The sequence below is a fragment of the Balaenoptera ricei genome, chromosome 11 (assembly GCF_028023285.1).
Source record: "Balaenoptera ricei isolate mBalRic1 chromosome 11, mBalRic1.hap2, whole genome shotgun sequence".
Classification (NCBI taxonomy): Eukaryota; Metazoa; Chordata; class Mammalia; order Artiodactyla; family Balaenopteridae; genus Balaenoptera; species Balaenoptera ricei.
In genome coordinates, this window is record NC_082649.1 from 70,501,261 (window position 1) to 70,518,949 (window position 17,689).

At 45.0% G+C, this 17,689-nt stretch overlaps 2 protein-coding genes across 2 annotated transcripts; one reads left to right on the top strand and one right to left on the bottom strand.

Annotated features, from left to right (window-relative positions):
- Positions 1 to 222: 222 nt before the first annotated feature.
- On the top strand, positions 223 to 11,221 carry PHF7 (PHD finger protein 7). Its single transcript, XM_059939827.1, is given in 11 exon segments — positions 223 to 1,384; positions 2,141 to 2,193; positions 2,589 to 2,680; positions 7,393 to 7,494; positions 7,870 to 7,994; positions 8,458 to 8,617; positions 9,186 to 9,292; positions 9,753 to 9,869; positions 10,295 to 10,419; positions 10,641 to 10,692; positions 10,694 to 11,221. Coding segments are annotated over 11 exon segments (1,152 nt in total). The 5' UTR covers positions 223 to 1,340; the 3' UTR covers positions 10,869 to 11,221.
- LOC132375066 (translation machinery-associated protein 7-like) lies at positions 4,525 to 4,819 on the bottom strand. Its single transcript, XM_059939829.1, has one exon. The coding sequence runs from the start codon at positions 4,720 to 4,722 to the stop codon at positions 4,528 to 4,530; it is 195 nt and encodes a 64-aa protein (XP_059795812.1). The 5' UTR covers positions 4,723 to 4,819; the 3' UTR covers positions 4,525 to 4,527.
- Positions 11,222 to 17,689: the final 6,468 nt, after the last annotated feature.

Genomic DNA, 17,689 nt, shown 5'->3' on the forward strand with positions numbered 1-17,689 from the left:
TTGCGTCTTCCTGTAACTACCACTGTGCGCAGAATCCCACTCAAGGAACGTCTTGGTCCAGCGATGCAAAGAACTGACGTTTCAAGGTTTTATTTCTATTGCTAGATCTGGATTTCCCCAATGACTCGGAACTGTTCTGTAGCCAGCTAAAGTGGATCCCCTAGTGCACGCCCTTCTCTCTCCTCTTCCAGCCTGTCCTAGTGCTTTTGTTGAGTAAGAAGCCATCAAATGTCATTACCAATGCAAGTGCAACTCATGGGTTAGAAGAGGAGATGGAGCCTTAGCGTGCTGAACAGCTAGTTGCCTGAGTAGTTACGTTCATGCAGAACAGTTGACAGTCGCTAAAGATGTTCATGCTCTGCAGCTGTGGTCTGAGGACATGGGTACTGGAGTGTGTGTCCCTGGACTGACCTAATTCACTCAATTCTCCTAAGAAATGCTATCCTTCTCCTCTCCCCTGACTTGACACAGTCCTTCCTTGAGAGGAGTGCTTTTTATTTCTTTTGTCCCCATTCCCATTCAGGGATTTCCCCCTTAACCAATGAAAACTGTGAATTTATAGCCAGCTGACATTGGTCGGGGGAGGAGTGGCAGGGTGTCTTTTCCACTTCTGGGCTTTTTAACCTTGGTTCACATCTAGAGGAAGGTTGAGAACAGGCCAGACCTCAGTGATCATCTGAGCCTGGTGAAAAGAAGCAATAGGAGCCAAGGGGTGATTTGTCAGGGTTATATCTTGGCTCTCACTAGAGGGAGGTCTCGCTTTTGGCAGCCAGAATCTCACAGGCTCCTTTTCCTAGGAAAGAGTTACCTAACCTAGCTTTTCCTGGGTGGAATTAAGGAACTTAAACTTGGGGGCAAAAGGAGGCATTTTTCCTGAGTGCTACCTCATACATTTAGTAGGCACAAAGAAAGCAAAGAACCAGTTAGCCAGTTCAAGCAATAGTTCCAAGTTCTCATACCGCTGTGGTGTATCGGTAACTGTGATCTTGAGCAAGTGCCTCTGTGTGACAGTCTCATCTTGTGCCTCAGTCTCATCTTGAAAATAGGGATAAAATGGTACCTATTGCCAAGGGGGTTTTCGAGTTAAATGTAAAATGCCCAGAACAGTTCTGGGCATGATTTAATAATTATTGGCTATTACTGACATTGATACTGGGCATGTCCCTTTTATTCTGTCACATGGATGGGGAGGTGAAGTGCACTGTTGCTTTGGCCCTGTGGAACTTGATAACCAAATGTAGAATTAATTGCTGACTTGTTTATATTTATAGCTGGAAGAGCCGGTATTGTCCTCATTATAGTATAGAAGAATTCAAGACAGGAGAGAGAGACAGCAGCGAATGAAGACTATAATAGGAAAGAAGAAGGAACATCAAAGATTGAGGTAGAGTAGGCAACTTAAGAGAGTTTGGGAGAAATTGTCCAATGGCCTGTAGTATATGCTTCATTTTTTGTCCGCTTTGTTTGGTCTTGGAGGCTAGGGTTGGTTAGTGTTGACGCATACACCAGTGGTCCCTGGGAAGCTGCCCAGTAACCTATCCTCCCAGGGATGTCCCTACTGGCAAAGTCCTGGCTGTGGAGCCCTACTGCCTAGAGTCATATCCTGGCTCTAACACTTGCTAACTAGGTGACCTGGGACAGGTTATTTCATTTCTTTAGGCCTCAGTTTCCTCATCTGGAAAATACATAATAATAGCACCCACTTTTTAGAACATTCTGTAGATTCACTGAGCTAATACATATAGAGCCAAGAATATTGCCTAGCAATAGGAAATTCTTAATCAATTTTAGTATCATTTTATTATGCCTTGTGAACATGGTACCACCTGAGATTCAGGGTAGGTGACAGTAGAAACAGTAAAAGAATAAAAGGGGGTTTGTTCTTGCATTCATTCAGTCAACACAGGCAATAGAGGCACTAGAACAGAAAGATGGCTATGATCTCACATAATTCACATAATTCCATGGGCATGTTTTGTGCTTTCAAAAAATATGAAAGGGAAGAAGAAAACTGATGTCTTAGTCTTTAGCTGTTTTGGTCCTTCATCAGACCCATGGATAGCATTTTGAGGGAAATGTTACAAGAGATGCCAACAGGATCCTCAAAGACTACCTTGTACTTTTTCCATCTCTTGTATAGAAAATCTGCCAAGACAAGGAGGGTAACCCAGAGGAAGCCTTCTTCAGGGCCTGGTAAGAAAGACTGGAGGTTCTGTTTGGCTGCTGCCTCCCGACCTCAGCAAAGGCCACCTGTGTAGGGCAGCAAACTTGCTCTTCTCACTGTCAATTCCTTCCCAGAATCTCTAAGATCCTGAAGAACTCAGAGTCTGTAATTTTTAAATGTCACGTCCAAAGTTCAAGGAACAAGTTAATTAAAGCCGCTTGAGATAAAAGTATATGAAGTGAGCAGTTGCAGCCAACTCCGTCAGATGTGGCTAAAATTATATGAAAGCCTAACTGATACCAAATAACACTTCATCCCAACCTCCTCCTTGTCAAAATGACCCTCTTCCCAGTACTGTCCTCCTCCTTGTACTTAGAGAGATCGTTATGCTCCCAAAATGAATTCCTAACATCTTTTCTTCCAGTTTGCCGGCTATGCCTTCAAGAACCTGGGGATCCCGAAAAATTAGGGGAATTTCTTCAGAAACACAATCTCAGTGTGCATTATTTCTGTCTTGTGAGTATAAGGCCCCCTTTGCTTTGAATGTCCTATGGCTTTGCTGTACAGTCTGTGCTCTGTTTTTGCATCCAGCCTCAGATCCATTGCCCTGTTTGCTTGTTTTTCTTAATGACTTTTTTTTAAAAAAATCTAATTTTTAAAAAGTAATGTGTGTACCTGATGTAAAATCCTAACAGTATAAAGTATGTACAATAGAAAGTCTCTTCCCCTAGTAGTATTCCCAATCCTTCTCCCTCTCCCCAGCAGCAAATGCTACCAACAGTTCTTCCAGCTATTTTTCCTGATATTCTTTTTAAATTAAGTATAGTTTGTATGCTATAGAATGCACCCATTTAAGAATACAGTTTGATGCGTTTTGATAAACTCATATATCATGGGGATATAAAGTATGTCCCCATGTAAACACTACCCCAATCAAAATAATTATTTCCATCATGCCAGAAATCCCCTCCTACCCTCTTCCAGTCAGTTCCCTCAGAGATGATCGCTGTTCTGATCCATAGGTTACTTTTGCCTATTCTTATACTTCATATAAATGAAACCATACAATTTGTACTCTTTTGTGTCTGGCTTCTTTCACTCAACACAGTGTTTTGAAGATTGATCCATGTTGCATGCGTCGGTAGCTTGTGCCTTTTTATTGTGTAGTTGTATTCTGTTGTATGAATATATTATAATTTGCTTATTTATCCACCTGCTGATGGACATTTGAATTGTTTTCATTTGGGGCTATTGTGAATAAAGCTGCTATGCATATTCACGTACAATTTTTTGTGTGAAAACATGTTTTCACTTCTCTTGGGCAAATGTCTAGGGGTGAAATTACTAACTATATGTTTAACTTTGTGTGAAGTTGACAAATCACTTTCCAAAGTGGTTGTACCAGTTTACAATCCCACTAGCAGTTTATGAGATTTCTGTTTGCACAATATTCTTGTCCCGACTTGATGTTGTTAGTCTTTTTAATTTTAGCCATTCTACTGAGTGTGTTTTGGTATCTCATTGCGGTTTTAATTTGCATTTTTCTGATGACCTAAAATGTTGACCTTCTTTTTGTGTGCTTATTGGCCATTCACATATTTCCCTTTGTGAAGTGTATGTACAAATATTTTGTCCATTTTAAAAGTTGAGTTGTTTTGGGATTTCCCTGGCGGTCCAGTGGTCAAGACTCCACACTTCCATTGCTGGGGGCATAGGTTCGATCCCTGGTAGGGGAACTAAGATCGCACATGCTGCACGGTGAGGCCAAAGGAAAAAAAAAAGTTGTGTTGTTTTGTCTTATTGAGTTATAAGAGTTCTTTGTATATTCTGGCTACAAATCCTTTTTCAGAGATGTGTGTTGTCACTATTTTCTCCCAGTCTGTGATTTGCCTTTTAATTTTCTTTTTATTTTTCAAATGAGTTGGTTTCATTCCAGGTGATGCAGAATCCAGGATAGAACAAGGACTTAGGAACACACTTTGGCAGGATTCTGCGCTGGGTTTATGCGGATCTCATAGCTAAGGTAGAAAATGGCTGAGAAAAACTAAAGACAAGATGAGCCACTGTATGATTTTCTTTTTTTTACAAAAATTTATTCTTAAATGTACAAAAGGTTCCAAGCTATAGCTATAGGTGGCGACAGATGTTATGGCAGGGAATCCAGATGTTTAAACAGGAATGGAATCATCATTGCCTCAGGCACAAGGAACAGCTTACGTTTTTAAAATTTTATTTTATTTATTTTTTGGCCACGCTGTGCAGCTTGTGGGATCTAGTTCCCTGACCAGGGATCGAACCCGGGCCTATGGCGGTGAAAGCACCAAGTCTTAACCACTGGACCACCAAGGAATTCCAGGAACAGCTTACTTTTTGCCAGATTTCTTAATTCCACCTGTGGCCAGGGGGCCTTTCCCCGCAGCCTTCCCTTTTAGCTCCTCGAGTTTCTTCTGCTCCTCCTCCTTTTTCTGCTTGAGTGCCTTATCTTCCTTGCCCATCTCCTTGGCTTGCTTCTTGGGCTGCTTCAAGGACTTCTTCTTGCCACCTTCATGGCCCAACATGGTGCCTGCTGCCCCTTCCCCCTGCCTTTTTATTTTCTTAATGATGTTTTTCGAAGAACAAAAGTTTTTAATTTTGATGAAGTCCAGTTTATCTATTTTTCCTTTTATGGTTCGTGCTTGTTTGTGTGTCCCAAGAAATCTTTGCCCACCCATTGCATTACCTCAGTGCTTTTGTCAAAATCAGTTGACCATGTATCTGTGGATCTGGATGATTTATTTTATGTCATTGATCTGTGTGTTGATCCTTACCAATACCACACTGTTTTGATTATTGTGACTTTACAGCATCTTGAAATTAAGTCTTGTTCTGCAGTCTTTTCCAAGATTGCTTTGGCTATTGGGTGCTTTCCTTTTCCATATACATTTTATATTTAGTTTGTCAATTTTTCGTTAAAAAAAAAGCCTGTTGGGATAGTGATAGGAATTGCATTGAATTTATGGATCAATTTGGGAAGAATTGACAAACAATATTGAATCTTCCAGTCCATGGACATGATATATTTCCCCATTAATTTGTGTCTTTTAAAATTTATCTCAGCAATTTTTTTTTTTAGTGAAGAAGTCTCTCACATATTTTGTCAAATGTATTCCTAAATATTTTGTGACTTCTATGCTAGTATAAATGGTATTTTAAAATTTCATTTCAAGTTTGTTGCTGGTGTATAGGAATGCAGTTTATTTTTGTACATTGATTTTGTCTTGGCAATATTGTTAAATTCACTTATTAGTTCAGTAGTTTTTATTTTTAAATTTTTTGGTAAATGCCTTAGGATTTCCTGTGTACACAATCACGTGTGAATAAAGGCAGTTCTTTCTTTCCAATCTTTATGTCTTTTAATTCTTCTTCTTGCCTTATTGTAATAGCTAGGAACTTCAATCTAGTGTTGAAAAGAAGTTGTATGAGTGAATATCCTATCTTGTTCCTAACATTAGAGGACAGCATCCAATCTTTCACCATTAAATATGATGTCAGCTGTAGGTTTTTCTTAGATGCTTTTCATCAGATTGGAGAAGTTCCCTTTTATTTCTGGTTTGCTGAGGGTATTATGAATGTGTGCTGAATTTGTCAGATGCTTTTTCTGCATCTGTTGAGAAGATCATGATTTTTCTTCTTTATTTTGTGAATGTGGTTTGTTACATTGATTGAATAATGTTAAACTAATCATGCATTTCTGGTACAAATTCTGCTTGGTCATGATGTATAATCCTTTTTATATGGTGCTGGATTCAATATTTTGTTTCATTTTTGTATCTATGCTCATGAGAAAAATTGGTCTGTGCTTTTTCACTCCTGTAAGTTCTGTCTTGTTTTGGTGTCGGGTCTTGTTTAACTTCAATGCATTTATAAGCATATACATTTTCAACATAAAATAGACATCCTATACACAGTGTTTTGTATTTTCCTTTTTTTTACCTCATATATTTATGGAGCTCTTTCCATATAGAACATTTTTTTAATAGCTAATTGGTATTCCATGGTACAGATGTGCCAAAAAGTATTAAACTCCTGTTAAAGGACATTTAGATTATTTTTAATCTTTCACTACTGATTTTTCTGTTTGTAGAAATTATACATATTCATTGTAGAAAATATTAATAACACTTAAAAGTATAAATGGAAATCACTCATATAGTCCTAAAGCCTTGAGAGACTATTAACATAGATATGTTTTAAGCCTAATTGGGATATAATTCAAGCGTCCTCAAGTCATCCAACCTTGTAGGCTCACTTTTTCTATAATGTTAAAATAAAATAACCTCAGCCCCCATTACATATAACACGTAACTGCTGCAGTAGGTCCTGCACCCTCCTTAATATTTTTGGAAGCTTCTTGGGGTGGGGCTCAGGTATGACATTCTTCCAAAGTATGTACACGTTCATTGTTCATGGGTACCTAACAGTTTAGCTTCTTTTCCCTTGATTTCCCATTAGACTCTGCTTTGGGGGCTTTTCAGAAACAAAAGGTCCTTTAAAGTATGTTTTTAAAGAAAAGTTCAATTCCTCCCCTTCCCCTATAAGGCAGAATGACTACAGTCAGGAGATTTGAAAGCCCTGTTTCCCTTTCTGTGGAGAATACACTCTGAGAAGAGTATTTATTCTGTACTGAGGGGCAGTACAGTGGGAGAGTGAGAGTGTGGGTTCTGTGGGCTCACATGTGAAGGCGACTCTGCTGCCTCCTTTCTGGGTGACCCCAGCCGGGTCACTTGCTGCGCTACACCTCAGTGGCCTCTAAGATGAGGATCACAATGGCATCTGTATCACAGGGTTGTGGTGAGCAGACAATGAGTCACTATAGAGGGAATGTTTCTCCAAAGTGCTCAGCACAACAAAAGCAGTGCTCAGTGAATGAAAGGCAGAGTAGCACAAAGGTGGGTAAGAGCCCAGGTTCTGGGCTCTTGATACTGTCACGTTATTTCTCCTATAAAATGGGGATGATGACACTACCTACCTCTTAAGGTTGTTACAAGGATTAAATGAGTTAATATTTGAAAAGCACTTAGAGCACCCAACACTTATGCTATGTAAGGCCTTGTTAAGTAAATAAATTACCCTGTAAATGCATATATATTCCACCAAGCTCTGTTTCTTAGCTCTCTTACCCTGTCATCACCCACTGCACTGTTTCACTGATCATCAGTGTTGACAGCCTGGTTCTGCTGACCTTCTAGATCCTATCTAGCAAGCTGCCTCAGAGGGGCCAGTCCAATAGAGGTTTCCATGGATTCCTGCCTGAGGACATCAAAAAGGAGGCAGCCCGGGCCTCTAGGAAGGTTAGAATCCCCTGAAATGGGGGCCTTGGGATAGGCCTCTTCTCATACTCCTCTCATCATCCCTGTTTCTATTCTTTTCCCTAATTGCTAGTTTAAAAGTCAGAGGACTCTTGAATTTCCCACTGGTCCTTCTCTTAAGTTCCATGCTTCTCTAGGGTATAGTATCCTAAGTGAGGAGAGGGAGCAACATCCTGAGAAAGCCAAAAAGAATTCAGTGCTGCTTGGAGCTCAGCTTTGGCATACCCTAGTGCTTCTAGGTCCACTGAGGAAGAAGAATGGCTGTTGCTTCAAAAAATTTCCATTCCGTAGAATGATGTGCCACAGAATGTCTGTCTGTTTTGGGGCCCTGAGCACTGCCTGGGGTCTCATTTGCAGATCTGCTTTGTGTGCAAGAAAAAGGGAGCTGCCATCAACTGCCAGAAGGATCAATGCGTCAGAAACTTCCATCTTCCTTGTGGCCAGGAAAGGGGTTGCCTTTCACAATTTTTTGGAGAGTACAAGTGAGTGATGAAGGAGGAAAGTTGGGCTGCCCTTTTGCTATTTGTTATTTAGCATCTAATGAAATCAGAGTCCAGTTCTCACGGGCCTGTTTCGATTCACCAGAGAATCTGTCCCTCCATTCAATAATGAGAAACAGTATCTTGACTTGGCAATTTCACAGGGGTTGCTTCTTGCTTCCTATCCCCTCCTTAAATTACAAACAGCTGGGGTTCTTAGCTGCTCAGAACTAAGTGGGGCTTTCAGGAACAGGAGGCTGTGGAGATAGTCCCAGGAGCTTTGCTCAGTGGGAAAGCAGCTATGAGAAGGAATGTGGCTGTTCTTCGCCCTGCTCCTCCTCCTCCCCCATGAGCGTGGAGGTTCAGTGGACACTGGCCTGAGTGGTTGATTGCCCTTCCTAGGCTGGGCAGCTGGAAAACTGCATCAGTGACAAACCAGAAACCAAGTCTATTTACTCTCCCACAGATCATTTTGTGAGAAACATCGCCCAACACAGGACATCCGATGGGAGAATGTGGGGGAGGAAAGCTGTGTCTTGTGCTGTGAAGACTTATCCCAAGCAAGTGTTGAAAACATCCAGAGTCCGTGCTGTAGCCAAACTATCTACCACCGCAAGTGCATACAGGTGGGGCTTTCTCTGGACTGGGGACCCTCCACAATGGCCCAGTTCTGAGCACCCTGGGAATGCTCAGGCAATCTCAGCTTTTGTGCTCTGTGCTGCAGGCCTGTATACAGGACTGGTTCCAGAGGAAAGTTAGCCTGGTCTCTGGATATCCTTGACCTGTAGGACTTTATCATCAGATTTAGACTGAACAAAATCCTCAGGATGGCTGGAGCGAATGAGCTTATCCTAGAATGAGTCAAGTAGCCTCAAAATCAGCCATGCTTCCTGGGATTGAAGGAAAGGGAAATGTGTATTCTTGGTACCTGACCCCTACTGGGTCGAGCACTGCCAGACCCCATGACTGGAGATGACAGCTGAGGCACTCCTGGGCACTCTCTTGAGCTTTTGGTCCCTGGTCTGATGCCTGGATTTGCAGCCCTCTCCCCAGCCCATCCAAATTCCTTGTCCTGTAACCCTTAGTCAAGCTCTCCTAGCAACATTCTCTTTGTGAGACGAGGGTGCGGGGTGGGAAGAATGTGATAAAAGATAGTGTTTTTACAAACACTATCTTCCATGTTTATCTTAACAGAAATATGCCCACACATCAGCAAAGCATTTCTTCAAATGTCCACACTGCAACAATCGAGAAGAATTTCCTCAAGAAATGCTAAGAATGGGAATTCATATTCCAGACAGGTAGTAGAAACTTTATAGCAGGAATTGAGCCAGGAAGTGGGTTGCCTAGGTTTCTAGAGAGAAGGTGAGTGTGAGGATAGTTCAGAGCATGAGGAATCAGCAGAAGCACTGATGTACAGTGAAGAGGGAAGGGTGGCGGGAGAGCTTTTCAATTATAAAAAGAAATGGGGGGGGGGTGAAGCAGGGGTGGTGGGCATGTTTCTGAAAAGGTGCTTTGGGGGTCAGAATTCTTTGGGTTCTTGAGTTCCAGTGTGGAACTAAGGAACACCTGTGTTCCACTTATCTGCTTCAACCCTCTCCCACTGCCAGGCCACTAGCCCCGCCTTGCTGAAAGTATTCAGGCAATCTGTTGAACTCTTTTGCTGTGTTAGCTTGAGTTCTTCCTAGTTCCTCCCAGGTGGACAAAGGTTTTACCACCCGATTATATGTCCCTTACTCACTGTTTCTTCTCCCACTGCAGAGATGCTGCCTGGGAACTCGAGCCAGGGGCTTTCTCGGAGTTGTATCAGCGCTATCAGCATTGTGATGCCCCCATCTGTGTGTATGAACACGGCAGAGACAGCTTTGAGGATGAAGGGTAGGAAAAGCCTCCTGGCCAGACAGATCTCTCAGCAGGGCCATCTTAGACCTTGCACAGTTATCAAGCGCAAGAAATTTACTTTTGTCTACAGACCTCAGGGTGAACATAGCTGCTGAGTCCCATCCTTGATCAGCTCAGGACTCACTCATGTACAAGTGAACAGGTCTCTCTGCAGGGTCTCCTCTCCTTGTGCCCCATGGAGAGACACTCAGGGCCAGTTCCTTCCACGATCCACCTTGCGAGTGGCTGTGCCTGACCGCAGGTCTTGGGATCAGCACTCAGCCACATCTCCGTCACGGGTAAAATGTGTAGTAAAAGATACCTAAGGAGCCCTCAGCAAAGGCCTGGCCTGCAGCGAACATTCCAAGAGTGGTAGTGAGTGTTACATTTGTCCCACAACCCTCCCTTGGCTCTTCCTATAGGAGGTGGCGCCTCATTCTGTGTGCTACATGTGGATCCCACGGAACCCATAGGGACTGCTCCTCTCTCAGATCCAACTGTAAGAAATGGGAGTGTGAGGAGTGTGCGCCTGCTGCTGAAGCCACAGGTGGGACTGGAGGGGTGGTCTGGTCTCAGAACCGGGGTGGGGGTTGGGGGTCCGAGGGACATACGGTGCCTGGGAAAGGAGGAGGGTGTGCTATCAGATGGGGACTTTTAGTTGGTACTTTAGTTTGGGGAGGAAAGCGGCTAGGGAGGGGCATAAGGACCTGCGCCTGGGAGAGAGACAGAGGGTCGAGTTTGCCTCTCCCACCTTTCTTTTCACCACAGACTGCACACCTGAAAACTCAGGTGACATCCCCTGTTGCAGCAGCACCTTCCACCAGGGGGCATTTCTGCAGAGACACCAGCCTGGAACAGAATCCGGGCCCTTCTTGGACTGACTGGCCAGGCTCTTCCTCATTAGAAAAACCGGAGTCCTCTGGTTGCAGGACGAGGGCCCACTCCTGGCGATCCAAGGGTGTCAGAATCACTAAGAGCTGCAAAAAGTCCAAGTAACAGTTTCTGAGTAGTCGCTGCCAAGCACATTTGAGTACAAAGCTGTGTTCCTCCATCAGGTTTGGGGGAGGGAGCACTTTGGCACTGTGAGACAAGGAAAGGGGGCTAGCAGTGAGACTCTGAACCAAAGAAAGAGAAGTCCCAGGGGAACATGAGTTCAGAGCAGAGTCCTGATGCCAACCACAGGACGCGTTTGTGGCTTTAAGAGCACCTCTGCTCTTTCTGCCTGATTCCCAGAGGGCCTTTTCTACTCTTCTTTTTCCCCCAAGATTCTTCCACCTTGATCTTGTTCTCATATACCTCTTCTGACTTCACCCACGTTTGTTATTATACAAATAAAAGTTTTCTCTCCATTGCTGTCTCCTTATGCATTCACTCTGGAATTTATCTAGCATACTAAGGAATCTGGAGGGTAGAGTGAAGGAATAGGAAAACGCACCTTTCTACTCTATAAAATTCAGTGAATTAAATGTAGAACTTTCGACTTAGACATGTTGCTTTGGAGGGAAGTATTTTGCAGGTAAATCGACTTTGCAGGGACAGAGATTTCATCGTTGTGCAAATAAACACACAGGATCTCATCAGGAAGGTGAGCCAGCAAAGGAGAGCACACTGGACTGAGAATAGGCCACTATTGCAAGGCTTGGGGCCCTGGACTCAAAGGCCAGGGACTGCCGTGCTCACGTGGGACAGAAGGGGCTCCACTCACTCCAGGCAGCCTGGTCTTTAGCATACCTTCCTAACCCTAACACACCTCCACTCAAACCCTCCTGTCTGGTGGCTCGGGCATTTCTAGCTCAGGTAAGGGGGCCATGCCAGCACATTAGGCAAGACAGCTAGGACAGAAACCTGGCAGAAGGTCTTGGGATAAATTGAATAGAACATTTGTTTGTTTTTAATGATTTTGTGGGATTTGGATTAGTGGGGGAAACTCAAGACCATTGCCAGGTACCGAGTTCGCAGGGTCTCACTGCGAACTTGGTTTAAATGTTGCTGACCCTTGGAGACTTACATCTGAATGTGCACAGTGATTTGGATTTGACCAGATTCATTTGGAATCACAAGGAGGCGGTGGGGGTCAAAATAATACTTTAAAAAGAAATCAAGAAATACTAAAAGGATTATAATGAAAAATACTCTCTTGACTCATCCTTCCCTACCCCTATTCCCTAAAGGCAACTACTCTCCACATTTTTTAGCCATTTCTTGATATATTAATCTTAGACATTTTTGACTTCCTATTATATTACATAAAGATCTAGCACCTTTAAAACCTTCCCATGTTCATTCCCTCCATCTTTTATAATTGCATCGCAATTTTTGTTAAATTAACCTTCAGTGTTGAGGCAAGTGGTACACTATGACTATTTTTCCTCTCCTGTACATTGTTTATTGTTTTTTAAAAAATTAATTAATTTATTTTTGCTGCGTTGGGTATTCATTGCTGCACGCGGGCTTTCTCTAGTTGCGGCGAGTGGGGGCTACTCTTCATTGCAGTGCGCGGGCTTCTCATTGTGGTGGCTTCTCTTGTTGTGGAGCATGGGCTCTAGGCACGCGGGCTCAGTAGTTGTGGCTCGCGGGCTCTACAGCACAGGCCCTGTAGTTGTAGTGCACGGGCTTAGTTGCTCTGCGGCATGTGGGATCTTCCCGGACCAGGGCTCGAACGCGTGTCCCCTGCATTGGCAGGCGGATTCTTAACCACTGAGCCACCAGGGAAGCCCTTGATGTTTTTCTTATGATTAGACTGGAGTTATGGGTTTGAGGGAGGAAGACCACACAGGTAAAGTGCCATTTTCATCACATCAAATTGAAGTTACATACGATCAACATGACTTATCACTGTTGATGTTGATCTTGGTCATCTGGCCAAGTTAGTGTTTGCCAAGTTTTTCCAGAAAGAGAAAAGTTACTCCTTTTCCCCCTTTATATACTGTAAATTTTGGAAAGAAGCCACTCTGTGCAGCCCACAGTTAATGAGTGGGGATTTATGCCCCCTCCCTCTTTACGGACAGATTATCTACATATATTATTTGGAATTCTTCAGCATGGGAGATTTACTTATCCTCTCCCACGTATTTATTTATTCAACCATTTATATCAGTATGGACTCATGGATATGTATATTATACTTTGGGTTATAATCCAATACTACTTTATTTTGTTGCTCAGATTGTTCTAGCTTTGGCCATTGGGACTCCTATGTCCTTTTCACATACTGCCATTATTGTGTGTTTCATTTTGGTTTGGTTTGGTTTGGTTTTGAGCACTTCTTTACTTTTTGGCACTACAAGATGCCCCAGGCTCATGTTGTATATTTTAAATACCTGTTTTCACAAATGATGTGTCTATTAGAATTAATTACCATTTTATAACCTAGGACCTAGAACAAATAGTTCACTTGGGGAGGGTAGGAATAGACATCAAATAAAAATTCCCCAAAGCACCTGCTCCGCTTCCTCTAATTCTTTACCTTTGTGGGAACCATGAACTAGGGCCAGAAACCTCAGAATCTCCTTATGTTTCCTTTTCTGCTCAACCACCCTCTTTCTTGTCAATTTGACTATTTTTCAAATGTTTGCCTTCCTCTCCATCCCACTGCCAGTGTTGAGCTCAGACCCCTGTGCCTCACAGGACTGCAGCAAAAGCCTTCTCTCTGCATGGTTTCCTATATCCACTTGCTTTGCTTGGCATATCCATCCTTATCGCTTCTGTTAATTGCCATAAAACATCTGCTAGCTCTTTACTTAGGATGGCCCCCGCTGAGATGAACATCTAAGCCCTTCCATGGGCACTCTGCCATGGCTACCCTGAAATACTGGGCCCTGAGCATGAGCTTTGCAGTCTGGAGAGCCATAACCTCTATCCTCAGCCTGATGGATCCAGCATAAGGGCCACTTCTTCATCCCTGGGCACTCTCCCTGAGCTCTGCTTATACCCCTATTATAGCCTGTGTCATTCTCCATCTGGTCCCATAATTGTCTCTCCCTCTAGATTGGAAGCCCCTTATGGGAAGGAACCTTTCTGTCTTATTAACCTTTCTCCCCCTCATGGTGTCTGACTCAGGACCCCACATGCAGAGGCAGTTTGATGTCTACTGAATTGTTGGATGTGCTCAAACCCTGCATTCATAAGCCTGATGTTTTACTGTCAAACACCAGAGGGCACTGTGAGCATGTTGAGGAAGAAGATTATAACCCTTTAGGCGTGGAAGGTTGAGAAGGGCTTATGAAAACTTGCTTCTATTTGGGGATTGCACAGGATTTACTGCTATTCACTTGTTCTAAACACATCCATTCAAGTTTATCCATGAGTTGTGCTCCTGTTATATCTAGAGGTTAGTATAGATGTTACTAATGACACTTCTATCATAGGTCAGGTCCTCAGATAGGACTGCCTTCATGGTCTCTCCAGACCCAAAGTGATCCTCCTAACCCCAGCTGCCCTCCTCTCACCCCTAAAAATGGGGACTGCCAGTCCCAAGGGGAATGGGTAATATGATCCTGTTCCTCTTCTGCCCTACCCTCCTGCTGCATACACACACACACAGACACACACACACACACACTCTGACATCAGGGCCTTTGGTTGGTGGTTCAAAGGCTCTAACTTCCTGTTGGCAGGGCAGGAGGTTGCTATGAGAAACAGCACCTCCATTGGCCCTGACCCCAGGGACACAGCGTCAGCTCCCTGTGTGCTTCCAGGCTGGCTGGAGGTGAACTGCAGCATCACAGGGGCCCCTAGGCATGAGAAGGCTCCCTAACAGACTAAGCCAGGGAGCCCCATTCCTGAGGGGTTGGCTATTTGCAAGGGTCTCATGCCTTGTACATTTTTTCCAAAAAGCAACATGGCAATTGCAGGCCATAAACCAAAGAGTTGATGTTTTTCAGAAAATAATCTCACTTTTCCCTAGCAAACCACCTCTAGCCCTGGGGTCTCTGAGCAGTGTGACAGCATGAGGCCTCCGTAGAGGGAGTGAAGCCCAGGAGCTTCTCCCCCTTGTCTTTGGTATAAACTTGTTCCTTGGGCCTGCCCTGAAGTGCACCTCTAATAAACAGGAAGGCATCTACGCCATCAATGTCTGTCCCTCACAGAGCATCTGAGACCTGTCTGGGCCATCAAAGCCATCCCCAGCCCCCAGGAGCATTCTGGAGGGGAACCTAGTCTCTCCAGAAACAATTCCCCATTGTGTCCCCTCACTTGGAAATCATAGATATGTTAACAGGCCCTTACATTTAGGCAGGTCCTGCCCTGGCTTTGTGCTAATGTGTTGTTTTTTCTTCCTTGAACAATGTCCTTTCCAGTAGGGCCAGCCGTTCACACCATTGTCTGAGACCCTTGGACTACAGGAAACAGCACCAGATTCTTATCAGCTGGGGGGGTGGGGGGGTGGGGGCAGAGTGAACAGATGAGGTCATGCCCATAAAGCAAGCTGCTGGTCTGCCATGTCATTCTTCTATACCTTTATCTGTGAGAGCAGAGCCCCCCTTGTCCTTCTAACAGGCAAATCTGGGCTTTAAGTGTCTCTAATACTGTCTCCTCCATTTGATGGCAGATACTTGGACTCTGCTTTAGGTCTCTTGATTCACTTTGGAATCCTCTCCAGCCCACAACTGTCCCCTTGCCCTGGTCGTCCCTCTCTGCCCAATGGGATGTTCTTGGCGGTGAAACACACTCCATTGGGATGGATTAAGGTGCACTCCAGTCATCTTCCTCCCTGGGGGAAAGGGGTCAAGACTGGTCACCTGAGTCCTCCTCATAGCAGAATCCCTGAGTACAAGCCACTATTTGACTGCTGGAGGCCTGGTGTGAGGATGAAGGTGGGCATCCCTTTCAAGGCCTCCCTGGAGACTGTGCAGCATTTCCAATCCTCAGTGGAGAATGATTTTTTTAAGGGCATCATTGAGGAACCAGGAGTTTCCTTAATGAAAATCCAGTGGGGAAAGTGAAAGGCTTCATTAGGACACAGCCTCTAAGGAGGAGGGGGCCGGCAGTGGTACCCACACAAAGGCAGACTGGGGCTGGGCAGTGGGAAGTGGGCACAGGGCCACAGCTGCTGTTACTTCATCTCCTGTGCCCAGGAGGGTGGGTGAGTCCGGAAGAGGATCCAGGGTGGGGGGGTCCAACAATCCTTGAGCTCTTTAGCAGGTATTATATCCAAACCTAGCTCCACTCATTCCTTCTTTCTGCACACCAGGGCCAAGTTTGTGATCTCAGAAATCCCTGGGGATTTGATCCTGGTGTGTGTTGAACTTTCTCCTTGCCAGAGCCCCTGCAGACTAGGACTTGGGTGAGGCTGGGGTTAATCCTTAACTCGGGTGGAAATTGGTCTGTTTCCGAGCAACTGTCTGCTACTTGTAAGGAGATGTGGCTGGCTGGAGACACCTCAGTTTGCTGGACTGCAGAGGCACGAGAGAGTTCTCTGCGACCCACCTGGCTCTAGCTGCATCTGGGGCCATTGCGAGCCCACAGAGAAGATAACCTGGCAGGAGACAGACCTGCCTCCTGATGGCTGCTGCCTGCCCACTCCTGAAGCTGGAGGATTCTAGGGGTGTCTGGGACCTGACCCAGGCTTAGCTGAATGAAAGGGAAGCACAGAAGCCATTTGAGAAAGTGAAAAGGGCTGTTTTCCGCCCTTATTCTGCCCCTACCCTGCCCCTCACCTTTCCTTAGAAACTAGTCTTTTGGACTGCAGGACAGCCACAAGCTTGGGGTGAATCCCAGCCCTCCACAGTGGACGATGCCAGACACAGGAGGAGCAGGAAATGGGCTGGGGAGGCAGGCTGGGTGTGGGAGAACAGGAGCCAGAGGCAGGGCAGAGTCCAGGCCCAAGGGACAGCAGACTGGCAGCTTGGCAGCCCTGGCCCTGGGGTGGCAGGTCCTGCTCTGGTGCTAGCCACGGGAAACCAAGATGTGGCTATTCCATCTGCGAAGTCAGGGGCTCCAGAGTTTACAGGCTTAGAAGGCAGAGATTAATAAATTAATCTCAAATGTAAAGGGAGGGAATTAAGCTAACCAGCATTTTCCCAAAGTATGCTCTTCAAAACATTAGAAACATGAGGTGGTAACTGCTCCATGGGAAAAAAAAGGGATAGAGGGCCATATGTTTTGGAGGATCATGTAGCACATAGTAGGCATGCCAATTAATGAGAAATCATCGTGAGCTCCTCAGGGATTTCACAGGGCAAGCAAGCAGGCAGTGCACAGCTCTGTAGGGGCTAAGGGGAGAGAAATCCCATGTTTATTTGACCATTGTCGAGGATCTCATGAGACAGTTGTTCCAAAGGACAACTTTTGACTAGCCCCTTTCTCGAAGCCCCTTTCCAGTTATAAACCTGTTTGGGAAATCATGAAACAGGATCAAAGACCAGGGGAAGTATGAGACTTAGAGGAAAAAGCTGGGAGAGGAAGATAGAGTGAAATCCCTGAGGCAGGAAATAGGGCTGGAGATGAGGGTGGTGGTGAGGGGCTGGGGGAAGTCCAGGCCCAAGGGGTCTTCAGGGTGTGGGCGGTGGTGACATGGGAGCAGAGACACCATGCACCCCAGGGGAGAAGGGGGCTCTGAGGTTGCATTAACACAGCCTCCCAGCCCAGCACTCCACACCAAATGGTGCTCTGATGATGCTTCTCAGATGGGTGGTGATGGCCCGAGGCCGGGCAACAGGGTTTCACTTTCTGTGAGGCCTCGGTGATTGTGCAGAGTCCAGGAGGTGAAAGCAGGGGTCCTGCTCCAGGGCCTGGGCTGCAAGATGGGACTGATGACTGTTAAGCCCCCTAGTCCATAGCACAGATTGAGGAGGCCATCCAAGCAAGAGGCTAATCTC